Source organism: Elephas maximus, chromosome 13, assembly GCF_024166365.1.
Source record: "Elephas maximus indicus isolate mEleMax1 chromosome 13, mEleMax1 primary haplotype, whole genome shotgun sequence".
NCBI classification, from domain to species: domain Eukaryota; kingdom Metazoa; phylum Chordata; class Mammalia; order Proboscidea; family Elephantidae; genus Elephas; species Elephas maximus.
This window is the reverse complement of record NC_064831.1, coordinates 95,213,636-95,239,608: the sequence shown is the minus strand read 5'-3', so window position 1 is coordinate 95,239,608 and position 25,973 is coordinate 95,213,636. Positions and strand designations below refer to the sequence as shown.

General features: G+C 42.3%; 1 protein-coding gene across 10 annotated transcripts in view; it reads left to right on the top strand.

Moving 5' to 3' along the window:
* The window catches only part of APBA2 (amyloid beta precursor protein binding family A member 2), a 336,162-nt gene that overhangs the window by 255,677 nt on the left and 54,512 nt on the right, over positions 1-25,973 (top strand). For all 10 annotated transcript variants that reach the window (XR_007519919.1, XM_049906021.1, XM_049906020.1 and 7 more), the window contains 2 exons: positions 24,144-24,224; positions 25,394-25,430. Coding sequence is in view for 9 of the 10 variants with exons in the window: in XM_049906021.1 (XP_049761978.1) it covers positions 24,144-24,224; positions 25,394-25,430 (118 nt within the window). In the remaining variant the exon portion in view is untranslated. The remainder of the gene's footprint in view (positions 1-24,143; positions 24,225-25,393; positions 25,431-25,973) is intronic.

The following is a 25,973-nucleotide window of genomic DNA, read 5'->3' as shown; positions in this document are numbered from 1 at the left end:
GGCCATTTGAATGTCCTCTTAGGTGAAACGTCTACTCTAGTCCTTTCTGCTGTTTATGATTGGGTTATTTGTCTTTTTAAGTTGCTAAAGTTTTATATGTATTTTGATTATCAGATTCTTGTTGGAATTATGGTTTCTGAAGATATTCTCCCAGTTGGTTGCTTGTCTTTTAAATTTTTTTGGTAAGGTCTTTTGATGAACAGAAGTTTTTAATTTTTATGAGGTCCCATTTATTTGTCTTTTGCTGTTTGTGCTTTTGTTATTATATCAGATAACCCATTGGTGAAAACTAGGCCTGAAACCGTTGTCCCTGCTTTTTGTTCTAAGAATTTTTTGGTTTTAGTTTATACATTTAGGTCCTTAATTCATTTTGAATTTGTTTTTATGTATGCTGTGAGGCATGGATCTTGTTTCATTTTTCTGCATGTGGAAATCCAATCATCTCAGCACCCTTTATTGAAAAGACTCTTTTTCCCCTATTGAATGAATTTAGCACCCTTGTCAAAAATCAGTTGACCATAGATGTGTGGGTTTATTTCTGGACTCGAATTATATTCCATCAGTCTGTGTGTCTATTGTTATACCAATATCAGACTGTTTTGATTACTGTAACTGAATAGTTTGTTTTAGAATCAGGAAGTGTGAGTCCTTCTATGTTGTTGTTCTCTTTCAACAAAATTGCTTTAGCTTTTTGGGGATTCTTTCTATTCCATATAAAGTTGAGGATTGGTTTTTCTTTTTCTGCAAAGAAGGTTGTTGAAATTTTGATCAGGATTGCGTTAAGTCTGTAGATTGCTTACAGTAGTATTGGCATCTTAGCAATATTAAGTCTTCCTGTCCTTAAGCATGGAACATCTTCCCATTTATTTAAGCCTTCTTTCATTTCTTTCAGAAGTGTTTTATAGTTTTCATTGTATTAGTCCTTCACATCCCTGGTTAGATTTATCCTTGGTATTTTATTCTCTTAGATGCTATTGTAAATGGAATAGTTCCCTAATTTCCCTTTCAGATTTCTCATTGTTGGTGTATGAACAATCCGTCTGATTTTTGTTTGTTGAACCTTGTACCCTGCAACTTTGCTAAGTTCCTCTATTAGCTCTAGAGGTTTTCTTGTGGATGCTTTCAAATTTTTTATGTATAGGATCATATCATCTGTGAATAGAGATAAGTTTACTTCTTCTTTTCTAATGTGGGTACCTTTTATTTCTTTTCCTTGTCTTATTTCTCTGACTGGGACTTCTAATATAATATTGACTAGAAGTTGTGTGTGTGGGCACCCTTGTCTTGTTCCCAATTTCAAGGGGCAAGCTCTCAGTCTTTTTCCATAAAGTATAATGTTGGCTGTTGGCTTTTTCTGGTTACTCTTTGTTTTACATTTTTTTTTTTTTACCATTTTAACGATTTTAAAATGTGTAGTTCAGTAGCATTTAGTACATTCACGATGTTGTGCAACCATAAAAAATATATAACCTGTAGCCATTTAGTCGATTCCAACTCATAGTGACCCTATAGGACAGAGTAGAACTTCCCCATAGGGTTCCCAAGGCTGTAATCTTTATGGATGCAGACTGTCACATCTTTCTCTGGAGGAGTGGCTGGTAGGTTCGAACCACTGACCTTTTGGTTAGCAGCCAAATGCGTACCCACTGCTCCGCTAGGACTCCTCCGTGCAACCATTAAAAACCCCATTGCCATCGAGTCAATTCTGACTCACAGCAACCCTGTAGGACAGAGTAGAACTGCCCATATGGTTTCCAAAGAGCCATCAGTGGATTTGAACTGCCAGCCTTTTCAGTTAGCAGGGGGGTCCTTAACCACTGTGTTACCAGGGCCCTGTGCAACCATTAACACTATCTAATTCCAGAACATTTTCATCACCCCAAAAGGAAACCCCATACCCATTAAGCACTCACCCCCCATTCCCCCTCTCCCATCACCTGGCAACCACTGGTCTAATTTCTGTCTGTATGGATTTACAAAGCCTGAATATTTTTTATAAGTGGAATCGTACAGCATTTGCCCTTTGGTGTTTTACGTATTTCCCCAGCATAACATTTTTAAGGCATTTCCACGCGGTAGCATGTACCGGGACTTCACTTCTCTTTATGGCTGAGTGATACGCCATTGTACGTATGTACTACATTTTGTTTATCCATTTTTATCTGTTGATGGACAGTTGGATTGTTTCTGCCTGTTTCCTTTGTGAATACTACTGCAGTCAATACTGGTGTACATGTATTTGTTTGAGTCCCAGCTGTCCATTCTTTTGGGCATACACCTAAAAGTGGAATTGCTGGGTCATAAGATAATTTTATGTTTAACTTTTTGAGGAACCACCAGACCATTTTTCCACAGCAGCTGTACCATTTTGCATTCCCACCAGCAAGGTGCAGGGGTTCTGGTTACTCATACATGAATAAAAACTTAACAGCCCCGCAGGCGTGTTGGTTTCACTCCTGGGTTCACCTCTCAGGTCTAATCTTGCAGGGATAACTTCTGTTCATACGTGTTGTTTGTACCCTGTCTCATGCCACCAAGGGTCTTAGGTGTCAGGATGCCGAGCTCCTTCCTGCTGCACGCTGACTTGCGCCGTCCTGGCCGAGGTCCTTGGCTGTGTGCACCCTTGTGTCGTTAGTGTGAGGAGTGCAGACTGCACAGCGGTAGCTAGCCCAGGACTGGACGGTGCTGGACGAAGAGCTGCATGCAGAGCCCAGTTAGAACAATGTGGTCCTGCCTCTGACACGGGGCCAAGGCCTCTTTGAAAGACTGTGTAAATGATCACGGAGGAAGGGTGCCCAGGTAGTCTCAGCTGTCAGAGGTGAAGGGGAAACTCCAGCAGGCTGGGGTGACATTACGGCCGAGCATGGAGATGTATCAGAATGCACCTTGACTGTGCTGCCTGGGGCCTCAGTGGAGGTGGTGGCTGCTCAGCTCCCTGGAGGCTGTCAGATTTAGCAACTGAAAATACAGAATGCCAGTTAAATTCAAATTTCAGATAAACAGCGAATAACTGGCTAGTGTGAGTGTGTCCTCTGTAACCTTTGGGCCTCAGTGAGGTCGACGCAGGGAGAGATTGTCCTTCCTCCCTCTTCTTCACAGGCCTACCTGGAGATTCTTAAAGGACAGAGTGGCTGCTTATTTTCCCAGCGTATCTAGTCAGAATCCTTTCAAGCCACAGGTCTGCTTTTCCCTGTGGGAAAAGCTTTTACAAGAATAAATACACTGTCTTAACTCCCTTTCTTCTCAGATGACTATCATAACAGTGACCTGAATTATGAGAGAAACAGGAGAATATTGTGGTTTTCTGGAGCCATGTACGTGTCAGGAGACAGATTCAAGGGTTTTTGAAAGAAAGCGTTCACAGTGCTGATTCCCAACCCTACATCTGACCCTCGTGGTTGGAATCCCTGCTGGGTGCAAACCGTTAACACTCCCAGCTGCTAACAGAAATGTTGAAAGTTCGAGTCCACCCAGAGGCCCCCAGAAGAAAGGCTTGGTGATCTATTCTGGAAAATCAGCCATTGAAAACCCTACAGAGCACAGTTCTACTCTGACACACATGGGGTCGCCATGAGTCGGGGTCGCCATGAGTCAGGTTCGACTGCGTAGCAACTGGCCACTTACTCACGGTTGACACGCTTGGCTCCACTTGGGCTTTGTGCGGCACGGCCAAGGCCTGGGGCTGACTCCCCTCCTGACTTAGAGGCTAGAATCCTTGTTGTAGTACCAGGTGAGTGGGGATGATCAACTCTTGAAAACAAGGAACATGAAATGGTTCCCAGATAAGGCCATCGCCTAAATGAGCAACTCATCCTCCCTCGATTCCTCCAACGAGGGCTCAAGTGTGAGATGAGGACCGACAGCCTGGTGGGAACACTGTGGCTGGCCTGGCCTTGAGTTGACATCCTCAGGCCCCTAACTTGAGCTCTGCCACGTCTTCATAATACACTTGTCGTTCAGGGGAATGCTTGGAAATAGTCTGTTCTTATTACAGATGGTGTGCATGTGAGTGGGTGTGAGCTAGCTTGCTGTTAATTCATGTGGGTTATATTGCTGTATTTTCAGTTTAACCAAGCTGACAAAATTAGAATTGACACTTTAAAGAATCTCAGCTTTCGTTCCATCAACTGGAGCCAAGATATTTATTAGAACAATTTATTTAAATTGGTAGGTTTTTATCACAGACAACGCACCTCTGCCTTGAACAGCTGTCACTGGGTCCTGCCACTTGAGCATTTTCTACCCATTAGCCTTCTGTCGTCATAGCTCTAGGGCCATCCCCACCACATGGGCAGATTTCACTTCACATCAGACTTTCAAGTATTTTGTTGTCGTTAGCTGCCGTTACTGATGTTGTTGTTGTTGCTAGCTGGTATCGAGCCACCCCCAACTCAAGGCGAACTGCGTGTTCGGCGGAACAAAACCTTGCCCAGTCCTGTGCCATCCCCATGATCAGTGGTGGATTGGGCTGTTGTGATCCATTGGCTGATTTTTGGAAGTAGATAACCAGGCCTTTCTTCCTAGTCTGTCTTAGTCTGGAGCCCCACTGTAACCTGTTCAGCATCATAGCATCAGGCAAGCCTCCATGGACATGAGCGGTGGCTGCGCTTGAGATGCACTGGCTGGGAACTGAGCCCGGGTCTCCCGCATGGAAGGCAAGAATTCTGCCAACAATCTCCACTGCCTCTTCATGTGTTTTGTTCACCACCCTCTCTGCCAGTCATCTCGTGGGGCTGTGACCCTGCTTTCCCTGTTTGCTGTGAAGGATTGGGGTAACTTTACCTGGCATCTTGTTTTGAGGCTCCTGCACCTTGGGAAAGGCACAAAAGGATTTACACGGCATCTTTATCTCAGATGCTGGCGCCCTGACTCTGTGTGGACCTCTAGCGGTGCTAACTTCAGATGCTCATCGCATGCTGCCAGGGCCCTGAGGTAGAAATGAGAGCACCAGATGGGATCCCCCTAGGAGAAGCATCCAAAGCCCACCCTCCTGCCTCTCTTGAAAACAGCCCAGGCTGTTTAGTGTGAGCTGTGGTTGTTATGGTGATGAGTAGACCCTCGGTCAGGAGGGACTTAAAGAAAATGCTGACTTGGAGGAAAGGGTCTAGCCTGGGTAAGCTTTGGAGAAAAGTTTCCATTTTAAAGTGGGCTTGAGTCCTTGTGTCTCCCAAGGACGTCCCTTACCATGGCCCTTCCTGCATCATGGTGTCTCAGGGAAGGGACATGGTGTGCTGGCATCCAGCCTGTGCCCCCCACCCCCCAGCCAAGCCATGGCTCTGGCCTGGTGCTATGCCCTCTAGCAGGGAGAGATACTTTTTTCTCCACATAAAGTAACAGAGGCTGGCCAAGCTCTAACCCCTGTACCCCCAAGGGGATGCCTCTTCTTTTTTTTATTTTTATTGTGCTTTAAGTGAAAGTTTACAAATCAAGTCAGCCTCTCATAGAAAAACATATATACACCCTGCTATATACTCCTAATGGCTCTCCCCCTAATGAGACAGCACACTCCTTCCCTCCACTCTCTCTCCTCCTGTCCATTCGGCCAGCTTCTGACCCCCTCTGCTCTCTCTTCTACCCTCCAGACACGAGATGCCAACATAGTCTCATGTGTGTACTTGAATCAAGAAGCTCACTCTTCACCAGTATCATTTTCTATCCAAAAGTCCAGTCCAATCCTGTCTGAAGAGTTTGCTTTGGGAATGGCTCTGTCCTGGGCCAGCATAAGATCTGGGGACCCTGACCTCCGGGGTCCTTCTAGTCTCAGTCAGACCATTAAGTGTGGTCTCTTCGAGAATTTGGGATCAGCATCCCACTGCTCTCCTGCTCCCTCAGGGACTGTCCATTGTGCTCCCTGGTCAGGGCAGTCATCGATTGTAGCCGGGCACCATCTAGCTCTTCTAGTCTCAGGTCGATGGAGCCTCTGGTTTATGGGGTCCTTCCAGTCTCTTGGGCTCATAATTACCTTGTGTCTTTGGTGTTCTTCATTCTCCTTTGCTCCAGGTGGGCTGAGACCTATTAATGCATCTTAGATGGCCGCTTGCTAGTGTTTAAGACCCCAGAAGCAACTCACCAAAGTGGGATGCAGAGGGGGCGGAGCCAAGATGGCGGACTAGGCAGACGCTACCTCGGATCCCTCTTACAACAAAGACACGGAAAAACAAGTGAATCGATCACATACATAACAATCTACGAACCCTGAACAACAAACACAGATTTAGAGACGGAGAACGAACTAATACGGGGAAGCAGCGATTGTTTCCAGAGCCTGGAGCCAGAGTATCAGTCAGGTACGGCACAAGCACAGAGAGCTGCTCCACCCCCCTGAACTAACCCCGGGAGGGGGACCAGCCGGTTCCACGGGCGGCGTGGGATGCAGCTGGTAGGAGAAGTCCCCGGGAGGCAGTGACTGGTCTTGGAGCAGAAAGAGCAGCGTCCGAGCCGGGGAACCGTTCCGCAGGGATTTGGACTGGACGCAGGTACGGCATAAACACGGAGAGTTGCTCCACCCCCCTGAACTAACCCCGGGAAGGGGACCAGCCGGGTCGCGCGGGCGGCGTGGGACGCAGCCGGTAGGAGAAGTCCCTGGGAGGCAGCAACTGGTATTGGAGCGGGGAGAACAGCGTCCCAGCCGGGACACTCGGTCACGGCACAAGCACGGGGACCTGCTACACCCATCAGAACTAACCCCGGGAGGAGGCCCAACTGGCTCTCGGGTGCGGCACGGCCACGCGGCTGCAGGGACGAGAAGTCCCTGGGAGGCAGCGACTGATTTTGGAGTCGAGAGTGCACCGTCCCAGTAGGGGAGCCTTGACGCTGGGCGTGGGGCTGGAAGCGGAGGATCTGACCGTGACTCCAGCGGGCCAGACCCCCCCAGGGGCAATCTCCACACAGCCAGCACACATAGGCGACGCGCCCCGCGGGAATCTCAGATATAATAGTCATTCCAAGCAAGACAAGCAACTCGGGCTATATTCTGAGGTGCTACTCTCCTACCTCTCTGTTCCCTCCCCCACCCTCCCCAGGCGGCTTCATTAACATCTGAATAGCCTGAGCCAGAGGGAGAACTCTGATAGGGATCTGACTGCATTTTTTTTTTAGCGGATTTTCTGGAAAAACTAGTTTCCCAGTGATGGCGCGGAGACAACAATCCATATCAAACCACTTAAAGAAGCAGACCATGACAGCTTCTCCAACCCCCCAAACAAAAGAATCAAAATCTTTCCCAAATGAAGATACAATCTTGGAATTATCAGATACAGAATATAAAAAACTAATTTACAGAATGCTTAGTGATATCACAAATGAAATTAGGATAACTGCAGAAAAAGCCAAGGAACACACTGATAAAACTGTTGAAGAACTCAAAAAGATTATTCAAGAACATAGTGGAAAAATTAATAAGTTGCAAGAATCCATAGAGAGACAAAATGTAGAAATCCAAAAGATTAACAATAAAATAACAGAATTAGACAATGCAATAGGAAGTCAGAGAAGCAGACTCGAGCAATTAGAATGCAGACTGGGACATCTGGAGGACCAGGGAATCAACACCAACATAGCTGAAAAAAAATCAGATAAAAGAATTAAAAAAAATGAAGAAACCCTAAGAATTATGTGGGACTCTATCAAGAAGGATAACCTGCGGGTGATTGGAGTCCCAGAACAGGGAGGGGGGACAGAAAACACAGAGAAAATAGTTGAAGAACTCCTGACAGAAAACTTCCCTGACATCATGAAAGACGAAAGAATATCTATCCAAGATGCTCATCGAACCCCATTTAAGATTGATACAAAAAGAAAAACACCAAGACATATTATCATCAAACTCAGCAAAACCAAAGATAAACAGAAAATTTTATAAGCAGCCAGGGAGAAAAGAAAGGTTTCCTTCAAGGGAGAATCAATAAGAATATGTTCTGACTACTCAGCAGAAACCATGCAGGCAAGAAGGAAATGGGACGACATATACAGAACACTGAAGGAGAAAAACTGCCAGCCAAGGATCATATATCCAGCAAAACTCTCTCTGAAATATGAAGGCGAAATTAAGATATTTACAGACAAACACAAGTTTAGAGAATTTGCAAAAACCAAACCAAAGCTACAAGAAATACTAAAGGATATTGTTTGGTCAGAGAACCAATAATATCAGATATCAGCACAACACAAGGTCACAAAACAGAACGTCCTGATATCAACTCAAATAGGGAAATCACAAAAACAAACAAATTAAGATTAATTTAAAAAAAAAATACACATAACAGGGAATCATGGAAGTCAATAGGTAAAAGATCACAATAATCAAAAAGAGGGACTAAATACAGGAGGCATTGAACTGCCATATGGAGAGTGATACAAGGCGATATAGAACGATACAAGTTAGGTTTTTACTTAGAAAAATAGGGGTAAATAATAAGGTAACCACAAAAAGGTATAACAACTCTATAACTCAAGATAAAAACCAAGAAAAACGTAACGACTCAACTAACATAAAGTCAAGCACTAAGAAAATGAGGATCTCACAATTTACTAAGAAAAACGCCTCAGCACAAAAAGTATGTGGAAAAATGAAATTGTCAACAAAACACATAAAAAGGCATCAAAATGACAGCACTAAAAACTTATTTATCTATAATTACCCTGAATGTAAATGGACTAAATGCACCAATAAAGAGACAGAGAGTCACAGACTGGATAAAGAAACACGATCCATCTATATGCTGCCTACAAGAGACACACCTTAGACTTAGAGACACAAACAAACTAAAAGGATGGAAAAAAGTATATCAAGCAAACAATAAGCAAAAAAGAAGAGGAGTAGCAATATTAATTTCTGACAAAATAGACTTTAGACTTAAATCCACCACAAAGGATAAAGAAGGACACTATATAATGATAAAAGGGACAATTGATCAGGAAGACATAACCATATTAAATATTTATGCACCCAATGACAGGGCTGCAAGATACATAAATTAAATTTTAACAGAATTGAAAAGCGAGATAGACACCTCCACAATTATAGTAGGAGACTTCAACACACCACTTTCGGAGAAGGACAGGGCATCCAGTAAGAAGCTCAACAGAGACACGGAAGATCTAATTACAACAATCAACCAACTTGACCTCATTGACTTATACAGAACTCTCCACCCAACTGCTGCAAAGTATACTTTTTTTTCTAGCACACATGGAACATTCTCTAGAATAGACCACATATTAGGTCATAAAACAAGCCTTTGCAGAGTCCAAAACATCGAAATATTACAAAGCATCTTCTCAGACCACAAGGCAATAAAACTAGAGATCAATAACAGAAAAACTAGGGAAAAGAAATCAAATACTTGGAAAATGAACAATACCCTCCTGAAAAAAGACTGGGTTATAGAAGACATCAAGGAAGGAATAAGGAAATTCATAGAAAGCAACGAGAATGAAAATACTTCCTATCAAAACCTCTGGGACGCAGCAAAAGCAGTGCTCAGAGGCCAATTTATATCAATAAATGCACACATACAAAAAGAAGAAAGAGCCAAAATCAGAGAACTGTCCCGACAACTTGAACAAATAGAAAGTGAGCAACAAAAGAATCCATCAGGCACCAGAAGAAAACAAATAATAAAAATTAGAGCTGAACTAAATGAATTAGAGAACAGAAAAACAATTGAAAGAATTAACAAAGCCAAAAGCCTGGTTCTTTGAAAAAATTAAAATTGATAAACCATTGGCTAGACTGACTAAAGAAATACAGGAAAGGAAACAAATAACCCGAATAAGAAACGAGAAGGACCACATCACAACAGAACCAAATGAAATTAAAAGAATCATTTCAGATTATTATGAAAAATTGTACTCTAACAAATTTGAAAACCTAGAAGAAATGGATGAATTCCTGGAAAAACACTACCTACCTAAACTAACACATTCAGAAGTAGAACAACTAAATAGACCCATAACAAAAAAAGAGATTGAAACGGTAATCAAAAAACTCCCAACAAAAAAAAGCCCTGGCCCGGACGGCTTCACTGCAGAGTTCTACCAAACTTTCAGAGAAGAGTTAACACCACTACTACTAAAGGTATTCCAAAGCATAGAAAATGACGGAATACTACCCAACTCATTCTATGAAGCCACCATCTCCCTGATACCAAAACCAGGTAAAGACATTACAAAAAAAGAAAATTATAGACCTATATCCCTCATGAACATTGATGCAAAAATCCTCAACAAAATTCTAGCCAATAGAATCCAACAACATATCAAAAAAATAATTCACCCTGATCAAGTGGGATTTATACCAGGTGTGCAAGGCTGGTTTAATATCAGAAAAACCATTAATGTAATCCATCACATAAATAAAACAAAAGACAAAAACCACATGATCTTATCAATTGATGCAGAAAAGGCATTTGACAAAGTCCAACACCCATTCATGATAAAAACTCTCAGCAAAATAGGAATTGAAGGAAAATTCCTCAACATAATAAAGGGCATCTATGCAAAGCCAACAGCCAATATCACTCTAAATGGAGAGAACCTGAAAGCATTTCCCTTGAGAACGGGAACCAGACAAGGATGCCCTTTATCACCGCTCTTATTCAACATCGTGTTGGAAGTCTTAGCCAGGGCAATTAGGCTAGACAAAGAAATAAAAGGTATCCAGATTGGCAAGGAAGAAGTGAAGTTATCACTATTTGCAGATGACATGATTATATACACAGAAAACCCTAAGGAATCCTCCAGAAAACTACTGAAACTAATAGAAGAGTTTGGCAGAGTCTCAGGTTATAAAATAAACATACAAAAATCACTTGGATTCCTCTACATCAACAAAAAGAACACCGAAGAGGAAATAACCAAATCAATACCGTTCACAGTAGCCCCCAAGAAGATAAGATACTTAGGAATAAATCTTACCAAGGATGTAAAAGACCTATACAAAGAAAACTACAAAGCTCTACTACAAGAAATTCAAAAGGACATACTTAAGTGGAAAAACATACCCTGCTCATGGATAGGAAGACTTAACATAGTAAAAATGTCTATTCTACCAAAAGCCATCTATACATTTAACGCACTTCCGATCCAAATTCCAATGTCATATTTTAAGGGGATAGAGAAACAAATCACCAATTTCATATGGAAGGGAAAGAAGCCCCGGATAAGCAAAGCATTACTGAAAAAGAAGAAGAAAGTGGGAGGCCTCACCTTACCTGACTTCAGAACCTATTATACAGCCACAGTAGTCAAAACAGCCTGGTATTGGTACAACAACAGACACATAGACCAATGGAATAGAATTGAGAACCCAGACATAGATCCATCCACGTATGAGCAGCTGATATTTGACAAAGGACCAGTGTCAATTAACTGGGGAAAAGATAGCCTTTTTAACAAATGGTGCTGGCATAACTGGATATCCATTTGCAAAAAAATGAAACAGGACCCATACTCACACCATGCACAAAAACTAACTCCAAGTGGATCAAAGACCTAAACATAAAGACTAAAACGATAAAGATCATGGAAGAAAAAATTGGGACAACCCTAGGAGCCCCAATACAAGGCATAAACAGAATACAAAACATTACCAAAAATGATGAAGAGAAACCCGATAACTGGGAGCTCCTAAAAATCAAACACCTATGCTCATCTAGAGACTTCACCAAAAGAGTAAAAAGACCACCTACAGATTGGGAAAGAATTTTCAGCTATGACATCTCCGACCAGCGCCTGATCTCTAAAATCTACATGATTCTGTCAAAACTCAACCACAAAAAGACAAACAACCCAATCAAGAAGTGGGCAAAGGATATGAACACATATTTCACTAAAGAATATATTCAGGCAGCCAACAGATACATGAGAAAATGCTCTCGATCATTAGCCATTAGAGAAATGCAAATTAAAACTTCGATGAGATTCCATCTCACACCAGCAAGGCTGGCATTAATCCAAAAAACACAAAATAATAAATGTTGGAGAGGCTGCGGAGAGATTGAAACTCTCATACACTGCTGGTGGGAATGTCAAATGGTACAACCACTTTGGAAATCTATCTGGCGTTATTTTAAACAGTTAGAAATAGAACTACCATACAACCCAGAAATCTCACTCCTAGGAATATACCCTAGAGATACAAGAGCCTTCATACAAACAGATATATGCACACCCATGTTTATTGCAGCTCTGTTTACAATAGCAAAAAGTTGGAAGCAACCAAGGTGTCCATCAACGGATGAATGGGTAAATAAATTGTGGTATATTCACACAATGGAATACTACGCATCGATAAAGAACAGTGACGAATCTCTGAAACATTTCATAACATGGAGGAACCTGGAAGGCATTATGCTGAGCGAAATTAGTCAGAGGCAAAAGGACAAATATTTTATAAGACCACTATTATAAGATCTTGAGAAATAGTAAACCTGAGAAGAACACATACTTTTGTGGTTACGAGGGGGGGAGGGAGGGAGGGTGGGAGAGGGTTTTTTATTGATTAATGAGTAGATAAGAACTGCTTTAGGTGAAGGGAAGGACAACACTCAATACATGGAAGGTCAGCTCAATTGGACTGGACCAAAAGCAAAGAAGTTTCCGGGATAAGATGAATGCTTCAAAGGTCAGGGGAGCAAGTGCGGGGGTCTGGGGAACATGGTTTGCGGGGACTTCTATGTCAATTGGCAAAATAATTCTATTATGAAATCATTCTGCATCCCACTTTGAAATGTGGCGTCTGGGGTCTTAAATGCTAACAAGCGGCCATCTAAGATGCATCAATTTGTCTCAACCCACCTGGAGCAAAGGAGAATGAAGAACACCAAGGCCACACGACAACTAAGAGCCCAAGAGACAGAAAGGGCCACATGAACCAGAGACCTACATCATCCTGAGACCAGAAGAACTAGTTGGTGCCCGGCCACAATCGATGACTGCCCTGACAGGGAGCACAGCAGAGGACCCCTGAGGGAGCAGGAGATCAGTGGGACACAGACCCCAAATTCTCATAAAAAGACCAAACTTAATGGTCTGACTGAGACTAGAGGAATCCCGGCGGCCATGCTCCCCAGACCTTCTGTTGGCACAGGACAGGAACCATCCCCGAAGACAACTCATCAGAAATGAAAGGGACTGGTCAGCGGGTGGGAGAGAGACGCTGATGAAGAGTGAGCTAATTATATCAGGTGGACACTTGAGATTGTGTTGGCAACTCTTGTCTGGAGGGGGGATGGGAGGGTAGAGAGAGAGGGAAGCCGGTAAAATTGTCAAGAAAGGAGAGACTGAAAGGGCTGACTCAAGAGGGGGAGAGCAAGTGGGAGTAGGGAGTGAGATGTATGTAAACTTATATGTGACAGACTGATTGGATTTGTAAACGTTCACTTGAAGCTTAATAGAAGTTATTAAAAATAAAAAAAAATAAAAAAAAAGTGAGGGATTTGTGTTAGATTAGGACATGATGTGAAGAAGATTTGTAGCTAATTGACCCTGGTAAATCTCCCCCCCACCCCCGCCCCCACCCTTCCTTTTTTTTCCTCTGCACCCATCTGATGTGAACTAGTTACGCTATCTATTAAAATACCTCTTTGTTCTGCCTGCAAAGCAGAACACACGGCAGCAGTCGGCCTGAACATGTGTTCTCTCATGGAATTAAAATTATTCCTTCAATAAAATTTTTGTTTTAATATAAAAAAAAAAAAAGTGGGATGCAGAATGTTTTCTTGATAGATTTTATTATGCCAGTTGACTTAGATGTCCCCTGAAACCATGGTCCCCAAACCCCTGCCCCTGCTATGCTGGCCTTCGAACCGTTCAGTTTATTCAGGAAACTGCTTTTAGTTTAGTCCAGTTGTGCTGACCTCTCCTGTATTGTGTGTTGTCTTTCCCTTTACTAAAATAATTTTTATCTACTGTCTAGTGAAAGCCCCTATCCCTCCCTCCCTCTCTACCCCTCTCATAACCGTCAAGGAATATTTTCTTCTCTGTTTAAACTATTTTTCAAGTTTTATAATAGTGGTCTTATACAATATTTGTCCTTTTGTAACTGACTAATTTCACTCAGCGTAATGCCTTCCAGATTCCTCCATGTTATGAAATGTTTCATGGATTCATCATTGTTCTTCATGGATGTGCAGTATGCCATTGTGTGAATATACCATAATTTATTTATCCATTCATCCTTTGATGGGCACTTTGGTTGCTTCCATCTTCTTGCTATTGTAAACAGTGCAGCAATGAACATGGGTGTGCATATATCTGTTTGTGTAAAGGCTCTTAATTCTCTAGGATATATTCTAAGCAGTGGGATTACTGGATCGTATGATAATTCTATTTCTAGTTTTTAAGAAAGCGCCAAATCAATTTCCAGAGTGGTTGTACCATTTTTCATTCCTACCACCTGTGTATAAGTGTTCGCAACCTCTCCAACATTTATTTTTTTTTGTTTGTGGGCATGAGATGGAATCCCACTGTAGTTTTGATTTGCGTTTCTCGGCACTGGGTGTGTTTTTAATGGCTAATGATCCTGAGCATTTCCTCACGTCTGTGAGCTACCTGAATATCTTCTTCAGTGAAGTGCCTGTTCATTTCATTTGCCCATTTTTTAATTGGGTTATTTGTCTTTTTGTAGTTGAGTTTTTACAGTATCACGTAGATTTTAGACATCAGACGCTGATCGGAAATGCCATAGCTGAAACCTTTTCCCTAGTCTGTAGGTAATCTTTTTACTCTTTCAGTGAAGTCTTCGGATGAGCATAGGTGTTTGATTTTTAGGAGCTCTAAATTATCTGGTTTTTCTTCTGCATTGTTAGTAAGGATTTGTATACTGTTTATGCCATATATTAGGGCTTCTAGCTTTGTCCCTATTTTTTCTTCCATGATCTTTATCATTTTAGATTTTATATTTAGGTCTTTGATCCATTTTGAGTTAGTTTTTGTGCATGGCATGAGGTATGGCTCTTGTTTCATTTTTTTGCAGATGGGCATCCAGTTATGCCAGCACCATTTGTTAAAAAGACTTTGGGCCTTTGTCAAAAATCAGCTGCTCATATGTGGATGGATTTATGTCTGGATTCTCAATTCTGTTCCATTGGTCTATGTATCTGTTGTTGTGCCAGCTCTAGGCTGTTCTGACCACTGCGGTGGTATAATAGGTTCCAAAATCAGGTAGAGTGAGGCCTCCCACTTTGTTCTTCTTTTTCAGTAATGCTTTGCTTATCCGGGCAGCTTTCCTTTCCATATGAAGTTGGTGATTTGTTTCTCCATCTCATTAAAAAGTGTCGTTGGAATTTGGATCAAAATTGCATTGTATCTCTAGAAGGATTTTGGTAGAATTGACATTTTTACAATGTTAAGTCTTCCTATCCATGAGCAAGGTATGTTTTTCCACTTATGTAGGTCTCTTTTGGTTTCTTCCAGTAGTGTCTTGTAGTTTTCTTTGTATAGGTCTTTTACATCTCTGGTTAGATTTTTTCCTTAGTATTTTATCTTCTTGGGGGCTACTGTAAATGGTATTGATTTGGTGATTTCCTCCTCGATGTTTTCTTGGTATAAAGGAATCCAGCTGATTTTTTATGTTTATCTTGTATCCTGATACTCCGCTGAACTCTTCTATTAATTTCAGCAGTTTTTTGAGGATTCTTTAGGGTTTTCTGTGTATAAGATCATGTCATCTGCAAATACAGATACTTTTACTTCTTCCTTACCTAATTGCTTTGGCTAGGACCTCCAGCACAATGCTGAATAAGACTGGTGATAAAGGGCATCTTTCTCTGGTTCCTGATCTCAAGGGGAATGCTTTCGGACTTTCTCCACTTAGGAAAGTTTTTATCATGAATGGGTGTTGAACTTTGTGAAATGCCTTTTCTGCATCAATTGATAAAATCATGTAGTTCTTTTGTTTTATTTATATGATGGATTACATTAATTGTCTTTCTAATGATGAACCATCCCTGAGTATCTGGCATGAATCCCACTTGGTCATGGTGATTTATTTTTTTGATATGTGTTGAGTTCTATTGGCTAGAATTTTGTTGAGGATTTTTGCATCTAAGTTCACGAGGGATATAGGTCCATAATTTTCTCTTTTTTTGTGGTGTCTTTACCTGGTTTTGGTATCAGGAATATGCTGGCTTCATAGAATGAGTTTGGGAGTATTCTGTCCTTTTCTGTGCTCCGAAATACCTTTAGTAATAGTGGTGTTAACTCTTCTCTGAAAGTTTGGTTGAACCCTGCAGTGGAGCCATCTAGGCCAGGGCTTTTTTTTTTGGGAGTTTTTTGATTACCTTTTCAAACTCTTCTTTTGTTATGGGTCTCTTTAGTTGTTCTACCTCTGTTTGTGTTAGTTAAGGTAGGTAGTGTGTTTCTAAGAATTCATCCATTTCTTCTAGGTTTTCAAATTTGTTAGAGTACAATTTTTCTTTGTCTTAATTTTTATTAAGCTTCAAGTGAACATTTACCATTCCAATCAGTCTGCCACATGTAGGTTTACATACATCTTACTCCCTTCTCCCACTTGCTCTCCCCCTATTGAGTCAGCCCTTACAGTCTCTCGTTTCGTGCCAATTTTGCCATCTTCCCTCTCTCTCTATCTTCCCATCCCCCCTCCAGTCAAGAGTTGCCAACACATTCTCCCGTGTCCACCTGATTTAATTAGCTCACTCTTCATCAGCATCTGTCTCCCCGCCACTGACCAGTTCTTTTCATGCCTGATGATTTGTCTTCGGGGATGGTTCCTGTCCTGTGCCATCAGAAGTTCTGGGGAGCATTGTCTCTGGGATTCCTCTAGTCGCAATCATACCATTAGGTGTGGTCTTTTAATGAGAATTTGGGGTCTGTATCCCACTGGTCTCCTGCTCCCTCAGGAGTTGTCTGTTGTGCTCCCTGACAGGACAGACATCGATTGTGGCCAGGCACCAACTAGTTCTTCTGGTCTCAGGATAATGTAGGTCTCTGGTTCATGTGGCCCTTTCTGTCTCTTGGGTTCTTAGTTGTCGTGTGGCCTTGGTGTTCTTCCTTTGCCTTTGCTCCAGGTGGGTTGAGACCAATTAATGTATTTTAGATGGCCGCTTGTTGGCATTTAGGACGCCAGGCGCCACAATTCAAAGTGGGATGCAGAGTGTTTTCATAATAGAATTGTTTTGCCCATTGACTTAGAAGTCCCCTCAAATCAAGTTCCCCAGACCCCAGCCCCTGCTTCGCTGACCTTTGAAGCTTTCATTTTATCCCGGAAACCTCTTTACTTTTAATCCAGTCCAATTAGGCTGACCTTCCTTGTATTGAGTGTTGTCTTTCCCTTCACCCAAAGCAGTTCTTATCTACAGATTGATCAATAAAAAGCCCTCTCCCTCCCTCCCTCCCTCCCTCCCTCCCCCCTTTGTAACCACATAAGTCTGTGTTCTTCTCCGTTTTTTCTATTTCTCAAGATCTTATAATAGTGGTCTTATACAATATTTGTCCTTTTGCAACCGAAAGAGTACAATTTTTCAAAGTAATTTGATATGATTCTTTTCATTTCAGTTGGGTCTGTTGTAATATCGCCCATCTCATTTCTCATTTGTGTTAATCACTTCCTCTCCTGTTTTTCTTTTGCCAGTTTGGCCGATGGTTCAATTAATTTTTTCAGAGAACCAGCTTTTGGTCTTGTTAACTCTTTCACTTCTGTTTCTATTTTCTACTTCATTTAACTCTGCTTTATTTTTTATTATTTGCTTTCTTCTGGTGCCTAAGGGTTTCTTTTGTTGCTCTCTTTCTATTTGTTCAAGTTGTAGGGACAATTCTTTGTTTTTGGCTCATTCTTCATTTTGTATATGTGCATTTATTGGTATAAATTCACCTCTGAGCACTGCTTTCATTGTGTCGCAAAGGTTCTGATAGGAAGTGTTTTCATTCTCTTTGGATTCTATGAATTTCTTTATTTCATCCTTAATGTCTTCTATAATCCAGTCATTTTTGAGCAGAGTATTGTTCATTTTTCAAGTGTTTGGTTTCTTTTCCCTGCTTTTTCTGTTATTGATTTCTACTTTTATGGCCGTCTGGTCAGAGAAGATGCTTTGTAATATTTTGATGTTTTGGATTCTGCTAAAGCTTGCTTTATGACCCAATATGTGTGATCTATTCTAGAGAATGTTCCACGTGCACTAGAAAAAAAAAGTATGCTTGGCTGCTGTTGGGTGGAGTGTTCTGTATATGTCTGTAAGGTCAAGTTGATTGATTGTGGCATTTAGATCTTTCATATCTGTATTGAGGTTCTTTCTGGATGTCCTGTCCTTCACCGAAAGTGGTCTGTTGAAGCCTGCTACTGTAGTTGTGGAGCTATCTCACTTTTCAGTGCTGTTAGAGTTTGTTTTATGTGTCTTGCAGCCCTGTCATTGGGTGCATAAATATTTAATACAGTTGTAGTCTCTTGGTATATTGTCCCTTCAGTCATTATATAGTATCCTTCCTTATCCTTTCTGATGGATTTAACTTTCAAGTCTATTTTGTCAGAAATTAATATTGCTCCTTCTCTTTTTTGATTGTTGTTTGCTTGATGTATTTTTTTCCATCGTTTGAGTTGTACTTTGTTTTTGTCTCTAAGTCTAAGGTGTGTCTCTTGTGGGCAGCATATAGATGGATCATGTTTTTGTTATCCATTCTGCCACTCTCTGTCTCTTTTTTGGTGCTTTTAGCCTATTTACATTGAGTGTAGTTATGGATAGGTATGTGTTTAGTGCTGCCATTTTGATGTCTTTTTGTGTGTGTTGTTGACACCTTCTTTTTCCCACTTAATTTTTTGTGCTGAGTAGTTTATCTCTATATATTGTGTTTCCTCTTATTCCTTGTTGTTGATTTTGTTTCTACTGAGTCTCTATTTTTTTCTTGTATTTTATTTTGACGAGTAGGATAGTTAGCCTCCTTTGTGGTTACCTGAATATTTTCCCCTATTTTTATAAGTTTAAACCTAACTTTTATTTCTTTATATCACATTGTCTTCCTCTTCATATGAAAGATCTATGACTACATTTCTTAGTCCCTCTTTATTGTATTAATGTTGTCTTCTTTTGCATAATAACATTGCTGTTCCCCTGTTTTGGGTGTTTTTTTAAATCTTGTTTTATTGTTGTGATTTCCCTGTCTGGGTTGACCTTTGATTGCTCTGTCCAGTGTCCTAGTCTTGGTTTGATACCTGATATTATTGATCTTCTAACCAAAGAACTCCCTTCAGTATTTCTTATAGTTTTGGTTTGGTTTTTATGAATTCCCTAAACTTCTGTTTATCTGGAAATGTCCTAATTTCACCTTCATATTTGAGAGATAGTTTTGCTGGATATGTGATTCTTGGCTGGCAGTTTTCTTCCTTCAATGCTTTATGTAAGTCATCCCATTGCCTTCTTGCCTGCGTGGTTTCTGCCGAGTAGTCCGAGCTTATTCTTATTGACCGTCCTTTGTAGGTGACTTTTTGTTTATCCCTAGCTGCTCTTAAAATTCTCTCTTTATCTTTGGTTTTGGTACGTTTGATTATAATATGTCTTGGTGACTTTCTTTTACAATCTACCTTAGATGGAGTTCAATGAGCATCTTTGATAGATATCTTCTCATCTTTCATGATATCAGGAAAGTTTTCTGCCAACAAATCTTCAGCAATTCTTTTTGTATTTTCTGTTGTCCCTCGCTGTTCTGGTACTCCAGTCACTCGTAGGTTATTTCTCTTGATAGAGTCCCACATGATTCTTAGGTTTCTTCATTTTTTAAAATTCTTTCATCTGATTTTTCTTCAAATGTATTGGTGCAAAGCACTTTATCTTCAAGCTCAGCAATTCTGCCTTCCCTTTGCTCAGTTCTGCTCCTCTAACTTACTATTGAGTTGTGTCATTCTGTAATTTTATTGTTAATCTTCTGAGTTTCTGATTGCTGTCTCTCTAGGGATTCTTGCGACTCATTAAATTTTTCATTATGTTCTTGAATAACCTTTTTAATTTCTTCAACTGCTTTATCTGTGTGTTTCTTGGCTTGTTCTATGTGTTAACTGATCTCCTTCCTAATCTCATTCCTGATATCTTGAAGAGTTCTGTATATTAATCTTTTGAATTCTGCATCTGGTAATTCCAGGAAGTCACCTTCATCTAGAAGATGCATCGAATCTTTGTTTTGAGAGCTTGTTGAGGCGATCACAGTCTGTTTCTTTATGTGACTTGATGTTGACTGTTGTCTCCGAGCCATTTATAAGTTATTGTATTAGTTTATTTTATGCTTGCTTACTGTACCATAGCTTTTTGCTTTGGTTTGTTTTGATATGCCCAAATGGGTTGTTTGAGTGAGGTAGCTTGATTATTTTCGCCTTTGAAGCTCTGACGTCCTATCACCAGATGGCTAGAGGTGTTATCAGGTATATCAGTCTAGGAGTCCATTCAGTTTTCTTTTATGACTTCAGCTCAGGTGTCCAGGTAGCTGATCATCAAATGTGTGGTACTGGTTGTGTCCTACAATCTTAGAGGATCAGAGGTGTTTGGTGTAGGTACCGGTATCTGGTTGCAGCAAGGGTCACACTCTGAACAAGGCAGAGGGCTGAGAACCATCCCCCAGGTGTCTTTGAGGAAAGAGTCTCCCTATTACCTAGAGTGTACAGGTGGGTGGGTTCTGCAAGTGGACCATGGGCACCCAGTGCTTTTGGTTGTAAAGACTGGGAGGTACCAGTTATCCTTGGGCCCCTGTTGCAGATGGCTGGGTGACCTGTGCGGAATCACCAGTCCTTATGCCTCTGATGTGGGTAGGTGAGGACCCTGTTAACAGGCAAAGTGGTGTCAAATATCAGGCACCCACCTCTTCACCGCACAACTGAAACTTGTAGTCTGCCAACAAGGGCCTATTCTCCTGAAATAGGCCCACACAAGTCCATGCAGGGGGGAATGTTATTCAAAGTCCACGGAGCATTTATGCCTGGACAGGAGCTACTTGTGTCCTGAGCTCCCCCAGTTAGTAGAACTGACAAATTATCTTTTCACCCAATTGTGAATTTGTTCCTACTCCAAGGCCTGGAGAATGGCTCTGGGCACTCAACATGGCTTATCTCAGGCCCAGGGAAATCAACAGCCACTGAAGCTGGCTTGGGGCCTGGGGGCATGTTAAAATATACACAAGTACTTAGCTTTTGCCAACTGCACCGTTATTCTCTGGTTCCGGAGGTGCGAGTAGGCTGTGCTGCTGGCTGCTTCTCCCTGAGAAAACTGAGGTCTAATGCTACTACCAGCCCACTGCAGCCACTCCTGGAAATGGTGCCTGAGGGATCCCAGTGATTCAGGTCTGATAACTCCTTTCCGCTTCTGAACCGTCTCTCCCTCCCCCTGCCACTTGGTCTGTTTTGTAACTTTGCCTTTAATGGTCAGGGTTCCTAGCTTGTCATAAATATAATCGTTTCACTTGTTTTTTCAGGTCTTTGTTATAAGAGAGATTGCAGGAAGCATTTGGCTATTCTGCCATCTTGGCTCCGCTACTGGGATGCCTGTTCTGTTGCCAAAGGTACCATAAGTCAAGCAATAGCCCTGCCATGTCTTTTCCCGTGGTGCTTTCTGGCACTATAATGAGAGTCCATGGCTCTGCAGCCTGGCCCTTCCTCCCCCTGAAAAATTAGATTCCTCCCTGAGTTGTAACACTTGTAAAAGTGGTGTTGTTAGCCAGTTTCTGTTGGTTAGTAAGTTTCTTTGGCTTTTTCTGGAAATTACTAGTACCAGTCCAGTTTCTAGTACAGTGATGTAGGCTTCCAGGAATAGAATCTATGAACTTGGTCTTGGGAAGGTTATATCAGAGAACTTTCAGACAAGATGATAAACTAGTGACATGCTCCAAGTAGACCTTGAAATAGTGACATGTGTCCAATGGCAAATTGTCCAGGGGAGTGTCCCAAATCAGAAATTTTCTTAAGAAGGATGTGAGCAGCATGTGGGGGACATTTTTATGCCATCTCCTCTTGGGAAATTTTGCCTGGTGTGCTTTGGTCATAACAGGAAGTGTGGAGCCAGGGTGGGGGCAGTTGGGAGTAGTTCTGAGAACAAGGCTGTCCTAGAAGGGGCCTTCCAGGAGTGGCCCCGGGGTCAGCCCCAGCCCTGCAGAAAAGGGCACCATCACTCAGCTTGGTCAGCACTGGTATCACTAGGGAGTGGAGCCCCAAGTGGATCCCAGCCTCTTTGTCTGGGGAGGGATCAGGTCAGCATCTGGGAAGGAGGATTATGAAGGACCCAGGAGCATGCAAGCAGGCACACACAAGCTAGAAGCTTTGCCTTGGGACATACCAGGACAGCAGACAGAGGGCAGGGCCACCTGGGAGCTCTCAGGCCTCAGGGTCAGGGACAGTCCTTTGGGCTTCTAGCAGAGGGCTGGGAGGCAGGGTCTGGCCACATCTGACTTTCCTGGGCTCTGCTGTCCTCGGCACTCCGCAGTTCCAAGAAGGCCAGCCCTGTGCAGCATGCAGCCGGATTTCTCATGGAATGTGGCGATGTCCTCCCCTTTTCCTCTGTGTTGAAATCCTCCCCACCCTCAAAGGCCTTTCCCTAAAGGCCAGCTCTATCCATTCCATCTCCTTCCATCCCCTCTGCCTCTGAAGCCCAGTGGTGTGTGTACTCAGGGATGTGCACTTTGCTACCAATTCTTCTGGCTGTTCTGTGTGTGTCACTTTAGTTCTCAGGGCTGGGAGTGTGAGGCCAGGCCCTTCACTTCACCTTTTCTCTGTACCCCCCACCCTCCACCCCAGGGAGCTTAACTTACATCAAGGAACATGACCGTCACAGGACAGGGTAGGGAGAAGGACTGGTAGCTACACCTTGCTGTATCACCTAAGCTCTGGGGGAGCCTGGCAGTTAACTCCAACACTTGGAGCCAAGTTTTCTCACCTATAAAGCTGGAGTAGGAATATCCATCTCTTACATGGAAGGGCTTTGTTAACCCTAAAGCAATAGGTAAATGTAGCTTCATCATCAGCATTATTGTCATCATTATCATATTACTGACTGATATTTTATTTCCAGAAAGCTCTAGAACTTGACTTAATATGCTGCTTCACCAGACCCCTTTTAATTCTTTGGACAGTGGTTTCAGATTGAGTTGCTCAAATTCGATCTGGCTTCTGGCTTCAAGGTGGCATAAGTAGAAAAAATATGTTGTTGTTAGGTATCATTGAGTCAGTTCCGACTCCTGGCAACTGTGTACAGCAGAACAGAGCCTAGTCCTTCGCCATCCTCATGATCATTGTTATGCTTGAGCCCATTGCTGCAGCCATTGTGTCAGTTCATCTCACTGAGGGTCTTCCCCTTTTTTGCTGCCCCTCTACTTTACCAAGCATGATGTCCTTCTCTAAGGAGTGCTTCTCCTAATAACAAAGTCCAAAGCATATGAGACAAAGCCTCACCATCCTTGATTCTAGGAGCATTGTGGTCGTACTCCTTCCTGGACAGATTTGTTGACTCTTGGTAATCCATGGTATATTCAATATTCCTCACCAACACCACAATTCAAAGGCTTCAATTCTTCTGTCTTCCTTAATCATTGTCCAGCTTTCGCATGCATATGAGGCAATTGAAAATACTGTGACTTGAGTCAGGTGCACCTTAGTCCTTAAAGTGACATCTTTGCTTTTTAACACTTTAAAGAGGTCTTTTGTGGCAGTATGTCTTTTGATTTCTTGACTGCTGCTTCCATGGGTGTTGATTGTGGATCCAAGTAAAATGAAATCCTTGGCAACTTCTATCTTTTCTCAATTTATCATGATGTACATTACTGGGCCAGTTTTGAAGACCTAAACCTTACATTTTATTGAATAAAGGAGATTATGACTTAAGGTCTTCTTTAAGAGAAGACTTAGGAAGAAATATCTTTGGGGCAAATTAGATTGTCTGATTTGGATTTGTTCTCAATGGAAAATTTAGGTTTTTTAAAAATATGATTTTAAAAACTTTTTTTAGAAGTCTAAAAATAAACATGTTAACTGAAGAAAAGTTTAAAGATAAAATATATACTCATACATGCAACTACATTACATACATACATACGTGCACGTGCATTTTACAAAGTTGGTATCATGTTGCATGTCTGTACGTGTATGTGTTATCCGGTCTTGTATCCTGGTTTATTTGCCTAGCATATAAACACACCGTTTTTCACTTCCTGGTCTCCAGGTTTGCAATGGTTTGGAGCAGCCAAGGAAGCAGCAACGCTCCGACCTCAATGGACCTGTTGACAATAACAACATTCCAGAGGTAATTTTTCTTAAGGATGGGAGTTCCGAGGGCCCTACTGTTGGAGCTGCTCACCATGGTGGCCTGTTTACCCACCCTCTCCCTGATGTTCCCATCCCACCAAGTGCCTGGGGGAGAGGGCAGCCAGGGTGTCCCTGTAGGGGAGGAGATGAGGGCCATTTCTGCTGGTTCAGGACGACACCGTGGTGTGTCCAGGTATTGCTGATGGCGCATGGCAGAAACTCATCCTGCTGCATGGCCTGATGACCGGGTTCTAAACCAGGGCTTCTCAACACTGGCACAATTGACATCTCAACCTGGATGATTCTTTGATGTGGGAGCTGTCTTGTGCACTGTAGGATGTTTAGCAGCATTCCTGGTTTCTTCCCACTACTTGTTAAGTATGTAGGACCCTCTTTCCCCAGGCAAGACAACCAAAACTGTTTCCAAACCCCAAAACCAAACCCGTTGCTGTTGACATGATTCTGACTCATAGTGACCCTACAGGACAGAGTAGAACTGCCCCATGGGGTTTCCAAGGAGTGACTGGTGGATTCGAACTGCTGACCTTTGGTTAGTAGCCAAGCTCTTAACCACTGCATCACCAGAGCTCCAAAACTGCCTCTAGACGTTGCCAGATGTCCCCTGGGGGCAAAATCATTCCTATTGAGAACCACTGTTCTAAACCAACAACAAGACTTTAAAAAACAATCTTTAGTAAAGTAAGCATGCTGTGGTAAAAACTATTAAAATGAAGCCTTAATGAAGTTACCTACCTTCTCTGGGGAACACAGTTTGGATGAGATTTTTTAATGCTGATGAAAAGAAGGCATGGCCACCCATGGCGTGGAGTCCACTCCCTTTATCTTGCATTTAGACATGTGTCCGGCAATTCTGATGCTGCTTGTGTGAGGGCCACTGGGTTGGGTGGTTTCTAGGCTCCCTTCTGGCAGTGTCATGCCAATTCGAGGGTCCTTAGGTGTAGGTAGTGGGCTTGTGTGCCCCAAGCTTTCCACTGGGAACTGATTACACGGGCCCCCTCCCAACATCACGTTGCCTGAATGAGACTGAAGTTTGCTGTGTAGAGTTGACCTCAGGAGAACACCAGGCACTCATGGGGTTTAGCTTTTCACTTCAGATGTCATCTGTTACAACTGTCATGTGTTTTATTTTTCCCTATTTCAAAACAGACAAAGAAGGTGGCGTCATTTCCAAGTTTTGTGGCTGGTAAGTGACTTTGAATTTTCTCTCTTGGTGGGTGGGTACTTTTTGTTTATCCTGCAAATCTTGCGTGGAAAGCACACCTCCAGGGTGAAGATGGTGCTGTCACAGCGCGAGATGCTTAGGCGTTTGATTACTTGAGGGCTGTGTAGGCCAGTTAGTAGGGAGGGAGGCCCAGCTGATTGGTCTGCTTCAAGGCAGGGCACAGTCGACATGTCGTTTACTTACACCCTGACTAACTGCATCACACATGACCCTGACGGTTGAGTTAATAGATTAAAATGTGCCTGTTTATGCAGTTATTATGAAATAACACTTTTGACCGTGGTGGATATAATTGCATCCGTGTTCAAGATGTTGTTGTTCTTTTTTTTTTAGAATCTGCATCCCCTTCTGCCCTCCCTTCTTCTATTTCATTTTATTTTTTGTGGGGGTTAATAACTACATTTCAGCATTCTGTAAGGAACACAACTGATGGCTCTGTTCTGTTTCACTTTTTGGTGTGGGGAGAAGCCTGCTTGGCACTATCAGGGCTACATTTGCTTTGTC